General features: G+C 43.6%; 1 protein-coding gene and 1 long non-coding RNA gene across 3 annotated transcripts; one reads left to right on the forward strand and one right to left on the reverse strand.

Annotated features, from left to right (window-relative positions):
• Positions 1–823: 823 nt before the first annotated feature.
• On the reverse strand, positions 824–10,891 carry LOC128467449 (uncharacterized). The gene is made up of 2 exons (XR_008345727.1): positions 10,588–10,891; positions 824–1,176 (listed from the first exon to the last, which is right to left on the reverse strand). It is a non-coding gene; the product is annotated as an uncharacterized LOC128467449 (long non-coding RNA).
• Positions 7,800–12,932, forward strand: SLC35C1 (solute carrier family 35 member C1). 2 transcript variants are annotated; one of them, XM_053449095.1, is made up of 3 exons: positions 7,800–7,865; positions 11,037–11,557; positions 11,818–12,932. In XM_053449095.1, the coding sequence occupies exons 1-3, from the start codon at positions 7,849–7,851 to the stop codon at positions 12,396–12,398; spliced, it is 1,119 nt and encodes a 372-aa protein (XP_053305070.1). In that variant the 5' UTR covers positions 7,800–7,848; the 3' UTR covers positions 12,399–12,932. The 2 variants fall into 2 exon arrangements, with proteins under 2 accessions (XP_053305070.1, XP_053305071.1); XM_053449096.1 differs by lacking the exon at positions 7,800–7,865 and adding an exon at positions 8,796–8,910.
• Positions 12,933–13,131: the final 199 nt, after the last annotated feature.

Here is a 13,131-nt window from a genome sequence, read left to right on the forward strand (position 1 = left end):
CTCTGGGGGGTTGTTACTGTATATAGCTCTGGGGGCATTACTGTATACAACACTGGGGGTTATATTACTGTATACAGCACTGGGGGTTATATTACTGTATACAGCGCTGGGGGTTATTATTACTGTATACAGCGCTGGGGGGGTTGTTACTGTATACAGCACTGGGGGGGTTGTTACTGTATACAGGGCTGGGGGTTATGATAAAAATGTAATTTATTATTAAAGATCAAAATAATGGAGTGACCTCAAAGACTGCAGCTTGATAAATATGTACTTTTACCTCTCTTGGTACTCCTTGCCAGGGCCGGACTGGCGATCACAAGGTGGTTCTGGCACTTTAAGGCCAGTGGCCGCCTGCTATAGTTTTATGCTCACATAGCGCGTGGCCGGGCATATCCGCACCCGCAAGCTGGACCTCCTTACTACAACTCACTTTTAACTCTTATATACAGAGACAGCGCATATAACGGCATATGGCCTGACAAATATAAAACAAGCTTCATTACATAATTTAGTATTTAAGCATATGTTAACTCGCGGCCCCTAAGGGCCTAATTCCTTATGAGGTGTTAAGTATACGTGGCTGCTTTCACTTGTTAAGCGTAGCTGCTGTCAGAAGTAGCTAGCAGGTGAAAACGTAGAATTAATTGATGCTGCGTATATAATATCTCTCCTCACCTACATTCTTATGATATATTTCGTGTTTAGTTAAGGAATAAAATACATTTACGATAAGTCAGTCACAAGTCATTGAAAAATAATCCTTACGTAGTTTGCAATGAAGAATAAATGCGATAACAACAGTGATACATTTTATCTCACATACATTTTATCTCACATTTTTTAACTCATTGTTTCCATTGAAATATACGGAAGGGTTGCTATTCAGTTACCGGCTCTATCTCCTGCATCGAAACCAGTCTGTCCGTTCTGGTGCAATGTTTAAAAAGTAGTCTTATCACCGTAGCAACCAATGAACTGCTGAAGATGATTGGACCATTCCATTGGTTGGCAGGCTCAGAACCATCTTAGAACATGTCCTCCCTCTCTGGTGGTGGGTCCTATGAGTTGAGGACAACTCACGCTTGCGCTCACTTCTTGTGGTCGACATGTTTGGCATTCTGTTGGCTTCTTAGAACATTGGAAAACACTTGTCTCTGGAAACATTCCGAGCTTCTAGAAGAAAAGAACATTAGAGGAGGAAAGGGGAGCCCTTGGACTTGGGCCTTCAAGATGGGCTCCTTTGATATATGGTGCCTACTCAAACCCTGAAGTTATGACTTCACTCTCGTCTGTTGGTAACCCCTGGCTTAGTAGACTATGATATAGCCATTGTTCCGCGATCCGCTATGTCTGAACACGCTGACAGAACCTTGAGTCCCTCATACCCGATGAACATCTCCAGGAATAAGCTAGGCAGCATAAGCTCAAACTGTCTGTTCCCTGGTCTGCCAAAAGATTTGATTTCACTCCTCTATAAAATCTAGCCTGGGGGCCTTTAGCGAAATTACACTCATGTTAAATTCAAATGCATTAAGTGAAATTAATTATAGCTGCTCGCACGAAGGGGGGAGAAATGTCGGCTGATAGAATATTTCAGATGTCAGTCCTCATTCGCGTTTAGTCTTGATAAAGGGTCCATGCAATCAGTTGTTATAACGGACGTCAGAACGGCATGTGACACGTGGATTTAATAATTCAGAGGTGTCTTACCGGGTATTAAGACAACCATGGCCCTCCAGATATTCATGAAATACAAACATGAGACCCAACAGGTCACCAGTAGTGGACATCAATACTTCTCCTTGTTTTGGTAGGACTACCCCAATTTAAAACTTGAGTTTGTGTTCCACTTAGGGAAGAACTTCTCTCCAGCTTCATAGGAACATGGGGCAGACCCTCTTGATGGAGTAGAACCTACACAATGCACATTTCAGATAACGGGATAAGTCCTCATAACCTGGTGTCCTGGTCCTACAGATGCAAACCTTAAATATCACATTTTGCCAATCATGTCACTTTAATGTAGATGATGAAGTTTGGAAGAACCTTTGGTACGCTAGGAAAACAATTCCCATGATCCCCATTTCTGTTTTTGATCCAACTGGACCTGGATTTTAAAAGGCTATGAAGTCCATATACTTGACCGTGTTCCGCCGTCCATTACGAGGAACCTCTAACGTACGAGAGCAGATACATTTATTGTACATCAGTCTCTCCCAGCGCTGCCTCCCACTGTTCCTGACGTTTCCCGTCCTAAAACTTTGTCAGGTTCGTGATTAATGTTCTGCATCTCTAGAAATAATTATAATTTATGTGAAAAATCAAACAGGGATATCATGCATTATTCCACAAATTAGCTTTTATTTGCATGTTATACTTCGCTACATCTGGCTTCTTCACCAAGGACAACGCAGGAAGAGACAGACAAGCTGTGATGTTCTTAAAGAAGAATAATATTTTAATTAAACCGTCATGATGCTTGAGAGGAAACAGTATCACTGGTTTTTACTCTCAAGTACTCTGTCTTCTCTACGTCAAAAATAGGTGATAACTCGTTTTTTTTCCCCCCACTGATTATCGACATTGGAAAAAACTCCCATGTAATTAACATTCCCTGATGTCTGGCGGGGTCTGCCCGTAAGGTGCGAGGCTTGCAGGACCAGTCGTAGATCAAATAATAGACTAGAAGATAAACACCCTCCTCCGTACTCGCCAGTGTGTATTTATTAACGTTTATCGCCATGAAAACAATTGTTCATTATCACTTTATCATGAATGAGTTTTTCGCTCCTTTTCTCTTGCTCCCAATAATCCATTCTTGTCCTCCGTTACCCTCCCCCAATCAGCGTCTTTTTTTGGTCGTTCTCCTCTTTGGTACTGAGGCTGTTGGTATAAAAGACCAAGCAGTTCAGGCAAATTTTGGCACCAACATTATTATTATTTATCGTTTTATAAAGCGCCATCATAGTCCGTAGCGCTGTACAATGTCAACGTTTTTTTTTTTTTAAAGAAATCTATCTTACAAATACGACGTTACGTAAGCATTTTCGTACTTAAAAGTAACTTATTTTTTATATATAAAAAAAGGATTACTCTATTGGCCACATTGACTAAAGCTCAGAACTTTTGGGGGGTTTAGAACTCATGAGTAAATGCGGGTCTCAAAGGGGCCATACCTTCTCCCTGTGCCTGATAATTGGCTGGCTGTAATGGCGTCCACGTCCTTTAGATGCTTTTTTAAGTCTGTTTTTGTCCCCACATGAAGACCACTTCTTCAGACAATGGAAAATAGTTTAGTTTAGCGTATTTTTTTATTTAACACATCGAGTTCTTAGAAAGCCTACTTTTGTGATGTAACATCTTTTATGATCCCAAATTCTAAACTAAATTAAAGTAAAAAATATATATATATATATCTACAAACCTCATAAAAGTTAGATTCAGGAGATATTGTAAGAAGCGCTGCGTAAATTGCTGTAAAAGATATATAATAATATTACACATTATATTATATAGGGTTGGTATATGGACCTTTTAAAGGAGGACGCCTATGAATTATACATGCTATAGGAAAGGGATTCCCAGCACCATAAGGAAGTCAAACAGTGGGGTGAAAAAATTAACAAAGACTATCCTACAAGGTAGAGAATACACAAGTGTTTTATTTATGACAAACATTAAATATTTATTGATTCATTTGATCGACATTATTTATAACAAACATTAAATATTTAATTTATATATATATTAATTATTATATTGTTTTTTTCTGGGATCCCTTTTCATAAAAATATTTATTTTATTTTTTATATTAAAAATCATGTTATTCGAATCATAAACTACAAAGAAAAAGATGAGCTATTGATGTTGCTCTATTTCAAATCGAAATATTTTTTAATATTAAAATAAAAATAATTAAAAAAAAAAAAATGTATGTTTGTGATGCTGTGCGCCGTCCTGCTTCTGTGTATTGTTTAAGCTGACCGGTATCCCAACCCTGATATAAGGAAAGCTGGACTGTATAGTGGGGGAACCTTGAACAGCATGCAATATACGCTCAACAATTAATGGAGCACTAAAAGTCACGCTAACACCTAAACGCATTCTGGAGTCCTTGTAAACGCTAAATCATGTACTTGAACCGCATAATGGTCCATGAGGTTTGCGGCGCCTTGTAAAGAAACAGTTAATGACCATAAACCGCTTGCTGAAGCGATAAGAGTAATCCATAAAATTCAATTAAGTTTATCAGGCAATTAGACACACAGAGGCACCGCCATGGTAATTACATCTGGATGATTATCGGGAGAAAGGCAGTATCTGTAACCAATCTCTGGAGAACAATGCGAAAGCTCTCTCTGCCTAAAAAGCAGACGAGGGCCGGGGCGAGGGCCGGGGCGAGGGCAAAGGGCTCCCGCCGGGCCGTATTTCTAGATGCTGAAATAACGTGGAGCAGCCCCCCCCCCCGCTTTTTAATTGGGAGGGTATCTTCTAAATTAAAATCAATGCACTTCATCTCAAGAACTTCCATTGCCATCTGCAGACGGAGCGAGTGTAAAATATATTAACTTTAAGAACCCTCGAGTTTGTCATCATCTGTTTTGTATTCCCAAATCAATGGTTCTCAACCCAGGGATCCTGCGAGACATTTAAGTGGTTTCTTGAGGAAGAAGAAAAAAAGTGCCTGCAATTTGTAGTATAGGGGGCCGTTGGCCAGTGGTCCATCGGGCATCCGCCTAGTGGACCAGTCGAGGGCTAATCAGAAGTGGGTACCGTATTTACACATTGTATAAGGGAACAGAAATGTATTCCCACCAAACAGCATATGTACATAGAGCGGACCCCTAAGCCAGCTCGGAGGGGGGCCTAGTATTTCTCTACCCCATTATGTGCACCGAACGGGTGGAGGGGTCCTGGTGAGTACAAGCGGCTGTCCGGAAAGCTGTAGAATCTGGAGCTAAAATTGTAGCAATGTACTAAGAACGGGCCGATGTAGATTTATTGGTAGCCGTGGCCCTCGTGGCTCTCAGCGCACCTAAGTTAATTTATTCGGGACCCCTATCTGTTCCGGTGCCGTCCCATCTCTGTATTAAGAGCAGCTTAATCATGGAGGCTCAAAAATAATAATCTTACATCGTATAGAGACACAAGCCGTATGTTTAATGGATTACTGTCTTCCGTGGAATCATTCTCGCACCACGTATAATTTTGCCTCATTCATGATTTTTGCCAGGAGCGCTTAATTGTCATGCGACACAAGCAGGCACCGATAGGCTGTTGCCACAGAAACGGGGAAAGCTTCTTAATAGTCTGAGTTGTTTAAATTTGATTAAAAACTTTCTGAGAATCAAATAGTAGAACTGCCGAGGTTTATTTGCTTAGCATGCTAGAGAGCGCGATAAAGGTTTTGTCTCGGTGGAACAGCACCTTTAATCTCTTCACCTTGTTTACCAATAAGAGACGTGACATATTGTCCTCTGATGAGGCAAAACATCGCTTACGGCCGCCGGTCGCCATGCAATAGACTACAGCGCCCTCTACTGGACATCAGTTAAACTTGCATTACAACATGGCCATAAAACAGCATTTCCCAGGAAATCAGCCCCATTCGGCCCCCATCTAGTCGCCTGTTTCTCATGCTGTAAAGACTCAAACCTTAATCAGTCGCTGGTCTGGTCTTAGATTCAGGAGCCATATGCCTATCCCATGCATGTTTGCATTTCCTCGCTGTATTACCCTCTACCACTTCTGCTGGGAAGCTGCTCCACTTATCTACTACCCTCTCAGTAAAGTAAAACATCCTTCCGTTACAACACGATAAGTGATATTTTTATCACACACATATACCTCTTACATCTTTATACCAGGCAGGTATCTTTGTGCGCTAAACACCACTATATGCTTTTTGTGTTTGTTTGTTTCTCAGATAGATCGTATTGTTTCTTTTATGTGCTTTTACAACTCTGGCAGGCTGCTCCGTCAGTACCATATTACTGACAATGTTTGATTAAGACATGCCGGCTCGTGGGCTAAGGACAACGTGACCGCTTGGAACAACAATCAGGAGATCCGGAATCAGGAGAGAGAACAGGATGCTAGTAAAAAGAAGCCATGCTAACAAGCTAATGATTCACGGAAAACATCCTCATCTTTCATTTGCCGCGTGGCTCGCTGGAAACCAGGTCCCTATAGAATCAAATATTACAAATATGATTGGTGCCGTACATATTTAACGTATGGGAAGTAAGCTGATTTAAACACGCATGGGATAGGCATACGGCTCCTGAATCTCAGACAAGACCAACGAAGGACTGCCTAGGTTGGCCAAATGGGTCTTATTGGCCATAAAATTCACATTTTAATACAGCTGGGACAGCAAAAGGCCTCTCCGGTCCCTGGGACCCTGTGCCTGTTTTTCTATTGGCTAGAAGCTGTCTTAATAATTCACGTCAGATAAAGATCCCGCATTAAGAGTGAAAGAAGGAGATTTGTTTTGATTGAAGAAACAGATCTTCTCAATTCCCTCAAGTAGACCACCAGAAATAGCATCACCCCAGAGCTGAAATGTTTTGAACACGGGGTCCACGTAGTTGAGTTGCTGGAACTAATTAAATATACATCAATCAGCCATAACATTATGACCACCTGCCTCATATTGTGTAGGTCCCCCTTTTGCCGCAAAAACAGCCCTGACCCGCCGAGGCATGGACTCCACTAGACCTCTGAAGGTGCGCTGTGGGATCCGGCACCAAGACGTCAGCACCAGATCCTTTAAGTCCTATAAGTTGTGAGACGCGGCCCCCATGGATGCGTCCGGGTGCCGCGTGTTCTCCAGGTAAGCGACGCACCCGGCCATTCATATGATGTAAAAGAAAACGGGATTCATCAGACTGGCCACCTTCTTCCATTGCTCCGTGGTCCAGTTCTTCTGCTGTAGGCGCTTCCGGCAGTAGACAGAGGTCAGCATGGGCACCCTGACTGGTCTGCGGCTACGCGGCCCCCTACGCAACAAACTGCGATACTCTGTGTGCTCTGACAACCAGCAGTAACCTTTTGAGCAATTTGAGCTCCAGCAGCTTCTCCCACCACCTGCATCAATGGCCCTGTCACCGGTTCGTCGATTTTCCTTCCTTGGACCACTTTTGATCGGTACTGACCACCGCAGACTGGGACCCCCCCCCCAAAAGCTGCAGTCCTTGCACTCGCCCATTTTCCCCCTTCTAACGCATCAACTTTGAGGATGAAATGTTCGCTCGCTGCCTAATATATCCCCCCACTGATAGGAGCCACGATAACAAGATTATCCACGTGATTCACTCCCCATCAGCGCTGTATATTTGCATTTCTGCTCTAACGATAAAGCGTGTTATATTAGAGCGCAGTCCGGTCGCAGACGCCATAAAGCCAAGGCTAACAGGGAGTGTTGACTTTTACTGCACCAGGAAGTTAAATTCCAGCAAAACATATCGTTCCTTCTCCGGAGCTGCCTGGCAGGTGACATATCGACATGTAAGCTGCTGCACAGCATTTCCTGTTTAATGAGAAATTCCATAGCCCTATATATTTTTCCAGAAGGACCATATACATCTAAGGGGCGCGTTTCCGTACCTGGGCTTGGATGTCATCCCAGCAGCCGCATAATAATAACCCAGCCATAATCCAGGAATATTTAGACGCACCTGAGAGTGGGGTCTTCCTTTCCCTGCCTTCCTCCCCCGCTTCCCCTTTCTTTACTTATCACTCTCGACGACAGCGCCTAATTATAAGAACAAAGGTGTTGTGCGCACCTCCGTCTGTCTCAGGTGTCTCTAAACATCCCGACGGCTGTGTCGTAAGGCTGCTGGGATGACGTTAAAACCCGGGTACATCAGGGTCCTTCTGGAAGAATATATATAGGGGACTCATTATTTGATCCGTTCTACGCAGCAGGTTTTTATCAGTATAATATGTGGACTGGCCAATGTGCATTGAGCTAGCCAGGACAGCGCCAGGTTAGCCACGGCGCCACTTATTTAAGCCGTTGGACCGGGTTTTCTGCAGGTTTTAAAGTTGCCCCCGAAGCCAGAGCCGCCAGTCAAGGGTTCCGATTCATACGGTCCACACTTAAGCCAGGTGTGACGGACCAACTCTCATGCCTTCACCATACAGATACCAAAGGGAGAGAGATGCCTTCAAGCCGAGACACAGATGTGACTAGGAAATAGCCTCATAGGGCTGCAGCCCGTAGTAGAACCCTCGTGGAAAAAAGGATGCCCTTGTCCATGGAGCTTGCACACACTTTATAATAAAGAAAGGGTTACGGGGCCAGAAGTGCCCATTTAGATAACATTTAATCTTATCTTAAATTATAACATGCTCTGCAGAAGGGGTAGATAAACTAAACTACAAAAGAGAAAGTGGTAGATAAGCGGAATAGGCTCCCGGCAGAAGTGGAAGAGATTAATACAATAGGGGGATTTAAACAAGGGATCGGCATATGGCTCCTGAAAATAAGGCGAGACCAACGACTGATTAAGGTTTTTGTCTTTACAGCAGGAGAAACGGCAACTAGACGGGGGCGGAATAGGGCCGATCTGCCGGCAAATTCTATACACGCTCAGCTGCGTAGATATCCCTTTTTGAAAGAAAAGGCTGTTTTTTGGGTGTAGGAGTCTGCGTTGGTAGCTTTGTGCTTTAAGATTGAGACTTCAGATTATCACCGGTGCCTGTGCTGGGTGTAGCCGTGACTCACCAGCTCGACCAGTTCCCCCAGTCGTGTAACCAGTAACAGGTATTTGTTTAATAGACGGGAGCTCCGCCCCCAGTACCTGTTCCTGTTGGCGATGGCGGAGGTGAGTAAACGAGGCAGTTACCTGGCATTTGCTTCCGCTGGCTCCACCTGACAGACCCGCAAACTTAAGATCACAGGTACGAAGGCGGGGGGGCAATGGATGTTCCGAGCAAAGCCACAAACTATTTTTACCGGCGGGTTTAGTGTCCCTCGTGAACGTGTCGCCCGCTTTATTTCCCGTCCAGAGCATAAGGTGTATAAAAGTACCGTATGCGGAATGTATGGGGGGTTTATGTGCTATAGATCAATGGACGCTGCTGCTGATTGGTTCGTTCCGCTATTTGCTATGGCGACCGTTTTTAAAACTTACCCCAAAATCATGGTCCCATTGCCTTTCATTTTAAGTTGTAACATTTTACTAACTTTAATATAGTAACAATATTACAGCAAGCGCTTCATTTGTGACACATAAAAAAATAAGCAACAATAGTTATCTATTCCATGCTTTAATACGCCTACTACCCCAGAAATATGCTATAAATGTAAATATTGGTAAAATTGAATAATTCTGCCTAGGAACTCTGTGTTTGCCCCAGAGTTTCAGGGTGAAGGGGCAGATTTTCAGGGTCACACAGTCTGGGGTGGATTCCTTCCTATTCCCCCTGCTGGGATTATATATATATATATATATATATATATATATATATATATATATATATAAGTCCCAGTTGGTGTTTTTACTTCCAGTATGTAATGGTTGATATCCCTGCTTGAATGCAGGTGGCTCAATTAAGTTAATCTTTAAATAATGACAAGGTTTCCATGAGGAGCGGTATGAGAGCCATTTGGGCACCTAGAATCTTCATGATGGGTTACTAAAGGGTTAATATAGCAAGAGGCTCAGGGTCAGCTAAGAAAATGAACTAAGAGGCTGGTCAGATTTGGGGTAAATGGCATTTTGCGTGACTTTCCCGTAGCTCCCCCCACGATCGCTCCTTGAATTTATTTTAATATAAAGCGGAAGGTGGAGTTCCTTCAGGGATCAAATAAAACATCCCGAGAAATTCCACATTCCAAAAACTAAAGAGCTTTAAAGTGCCGGCCGAGAGGTGACATCACTGATCGTTACGAGAACGGCTTTAAATAGCACAGAAGTCTCTTCCTCGGGACAAGAAGCAAAAATGTGTTGGGATCAGGAAATCCGTTCAATAATTCTAGTAGTTATATTTTAAAGGTCCGGTTGGTGGAGCCAACATCATAATAAACGTTTAACACCGATTGGACGCTTATTGAGATTAGAAATCTTAGCCAGGAAGGGCTAAGAGATTAATATTTACAGAGGAAAGATAAACATTTAAATACATAAAGGGAGGTCGTAATCTAAAACTAGAGGGTCAGAGGATTAGAGGGACTGTTTTACTTTACTGAGGGTGGTGGATAAATAGAGCAGCATCCCAGCAGAAGTGGTAGAGGCTAATACAGTAAGGAATTTAAGATTGGTTTAAATATCTGCTTTTTTTCAGGTAACTATGCAGAAATTAGTAAAACATCTTTCATATTCTGGAGCCAATGAAAATCTTTTTTAAAACATTGAATCTTTTTAGTGCATTATATAATTGCCCTCAAATCAGGCTCGTTCCTTTGTGTTATTTAAGGGGAAACTAATAAATTTCCGATGTGATCAAAAATGGTATTAGACGTCCGCACATGTACTGTTCTTATAGTCGTTGTGTTGCGCTAAATCCTGCTTAGTGCCCCCTCAAAACACCCATTTGCCCCCTCAGGGGGTATCATTAGTTGTGTGACAACCTCACCTGTGCACGCCGGAAACAGCTCGCAGCGCGAAGACCGTAAGAAAGGATGGTCTCCGCAGTCCGCACACGTCGCTGCGTGACGTCACCAGCAGGCGACACACCCGGAAGCAGATCACGGAAGTGATGCGTTCCGAGCTGGGTAGGGGCTGTGCTAGTGACAGGGAAGCTGTTACTCTGTGCCGTAAACGGGCGAGGACAGGGTCACCTACATCTTCTACACTTATAGTCCCAGGGCTAGTAAAAACCTCTTCTGTAACTGCATCTCTGTACTGACTACTCCTGGCAATCTGTCCTTGTATTAAATGTCTTTAATGCCGCTCATTGCAGCACGCCTGGCTTGCCTTTTGTGCCGGTTATCTGCACTGTCCCCTGGCATAAGTGCTTTTTAATTTTTGTTGCACATGCTTCGCTGTCCTGACACTTTTTTGTCCCTTGGTCACCATGAACAGGAGCCTCAAGCGTTCCGGCATCCTCAGGATGGCGCTCTCAGGGGCTGGCGAAGGGGATTTGGAGAGGGGCAACCGGGAACCGTTCCTGGTGAGAGCTGTGAAAATAGCCCTGGTGGTGATGCTCTACTGGTTTATCTCGATCACCATGGTGTTCCTCAACAAATACCTCCTGGACAGCCCTTCCCTGAAGCTCGACGCCCCGCTCTTCGTCACCTTCTATCAATGCTTGGTGACGGTGCTTCTGTGCAAGGGTCTCAGTCTGCTGTCCCACGTCATCCCACCCAGCGTCATGGAGTTTCCCTCGGTGCGCTTTGATCTCAAGGTTCTGCGGAGCGTTCTGCCCCTGTCCGTGGTTTTTATCGGTATGATCACCTTTAACAATCTGTGCCTCAAGCACCTCGGAGTGGCCTTCTACACGGTGGGCAGGTGCCTGAGTACTGTCTTCAACGTGCTGCTCTCGTACGTTCTGCTGAAACAAACCACGTCGCTGTACGCGCTGCTGTCCTGTGGAGTCATCCTTGGTAAGCCTAAAGTTCAGAGCCTTCGCTTCAAAAGTAGTTTGAGCGTCTCTCTAATCTCCCTTTCCTCCTCCCGCTCTCTGAGGTTGCATTTTTTATAAAAAATAAAAGATTAAATAAATGTAACTAAATATTCAATAATTTAATTGATCAATTATTCCGTGTAGTCCTTGGATCTCCTGAGAATTTCGCATTTTGTTCTTTAGCCAAACTGAAAGGTGATTTATTGTTAATTTAATGTTTTCTTATATTTTTTTTTGCAGGAGGCTTCTGGCTCGGCATTGACCAGGAGGGACAAGGTGGTACTCTGTCCTGGGCTGGCATATTCTTTGGCGTTTTGGCCAGCGCATGCGTCTCCCTGAACGCCATCTACACCAAGAAGGTCCTCCCAGCAGTAGATGGTAGCATCTGGCGTCTCACTTTCTACAACAACGTCAACGCCTGCTTTCTCTTTCTTCCCCTATTGCTTGTGTTTGGGGAACTGGGCAGCTTGATGGCCTTCGACAAGCTGGCAGAGTTTTACTTTTGGGGCATGATGACGCTAGGAGGGATCTTTGGCTTTGCTATTGGATACGTGACCGGGCTTCAGATTAAGTTCACTAGTCCTTTGACCCACAATATCTCCGGGACAGCCAAGGCCTGTGCTCAGACCGTCCTGGCTGTGTTCTACTATCAGCAGACCAAGAGTTTCTTGTGGTGGACCAGCAACGCTATGGTTTTAGGGGGTTCCTTCTGCTACACATGGGTGAAGGGCCTGGAGATGAAGAAAACTCAGGCTCAGCCACTACCTACCACAAACGAAGATGAGAAAAGTGTTTCGAAAGTCAACATTCTAAATACCTAAAGAACCTTATCACGGAAAAAAATCCTACAGGCCAAAAGCATAGGAAGGACATTTTTTGGGGGGGGCAGTGATGTGGCTATGGTTTCCACGGGTCTGCAACTTCTAAGAATTTAGGAACAATCATTCCCTGTAATAGAAATTTGCCTAAATAACTTATTTTTTGACAATACGTGCCTCACTGTACTTCACATCCATTCCAGTTAGATGAATTTGTGAACCAAAAAGGATGGGTTTTTTTAATTCTATTTAAGGTGGTAGATGTAAATATTAGGTAACCCATGATCTACAATGCTGTATAGCACATCTGTACTACGTTATATACTGTAACAAATGTGGCCTGCGCTCCGCATTCTACAATGAAGGGAAAAAAATCTATTGTTAACAAGAAAAGGCGTTCTATAATGTATAATTATATTGCTTAAGTGTACTTAACGCAACGAAGAGATGTAGGAATGTATAACAAAACTGAAAAACAAATCTTGTTGAAATTTGTACACCAGTGAAAATAAATGTTGCCTTTTTTATCGGTACAAATCATGCTTTACAGATGTGGCAGGCTGTAGAAAAAATAAAATACTTTGCTTTAGGGGAAGCTGCAGCTCCGGGGCTGCATGGCAACGTCGCCTTTACGGTCCAACGCGTCATGTCGCTAATAATCTGCTTGGAGCCAATTAATGGCTCTCCCTTTTAAATAATTGAGAGCGCTTTCTGTGCATGCTCGGGGGGGGGGTTT

Source organism: Spea bombifrons, chromosome 10 (genome assembly GCF_027358695.1).
Source record: "Spea bombifrons isolate aSpeBom1 chromosome 10, aSpeBom1.2.pri, whole genome shotgun sequence".
NCBI lineage: Eukaryota > Metazoa > Chordata > Amphibia > Anura > Pelobatidae > Spea > Spea bombifrons.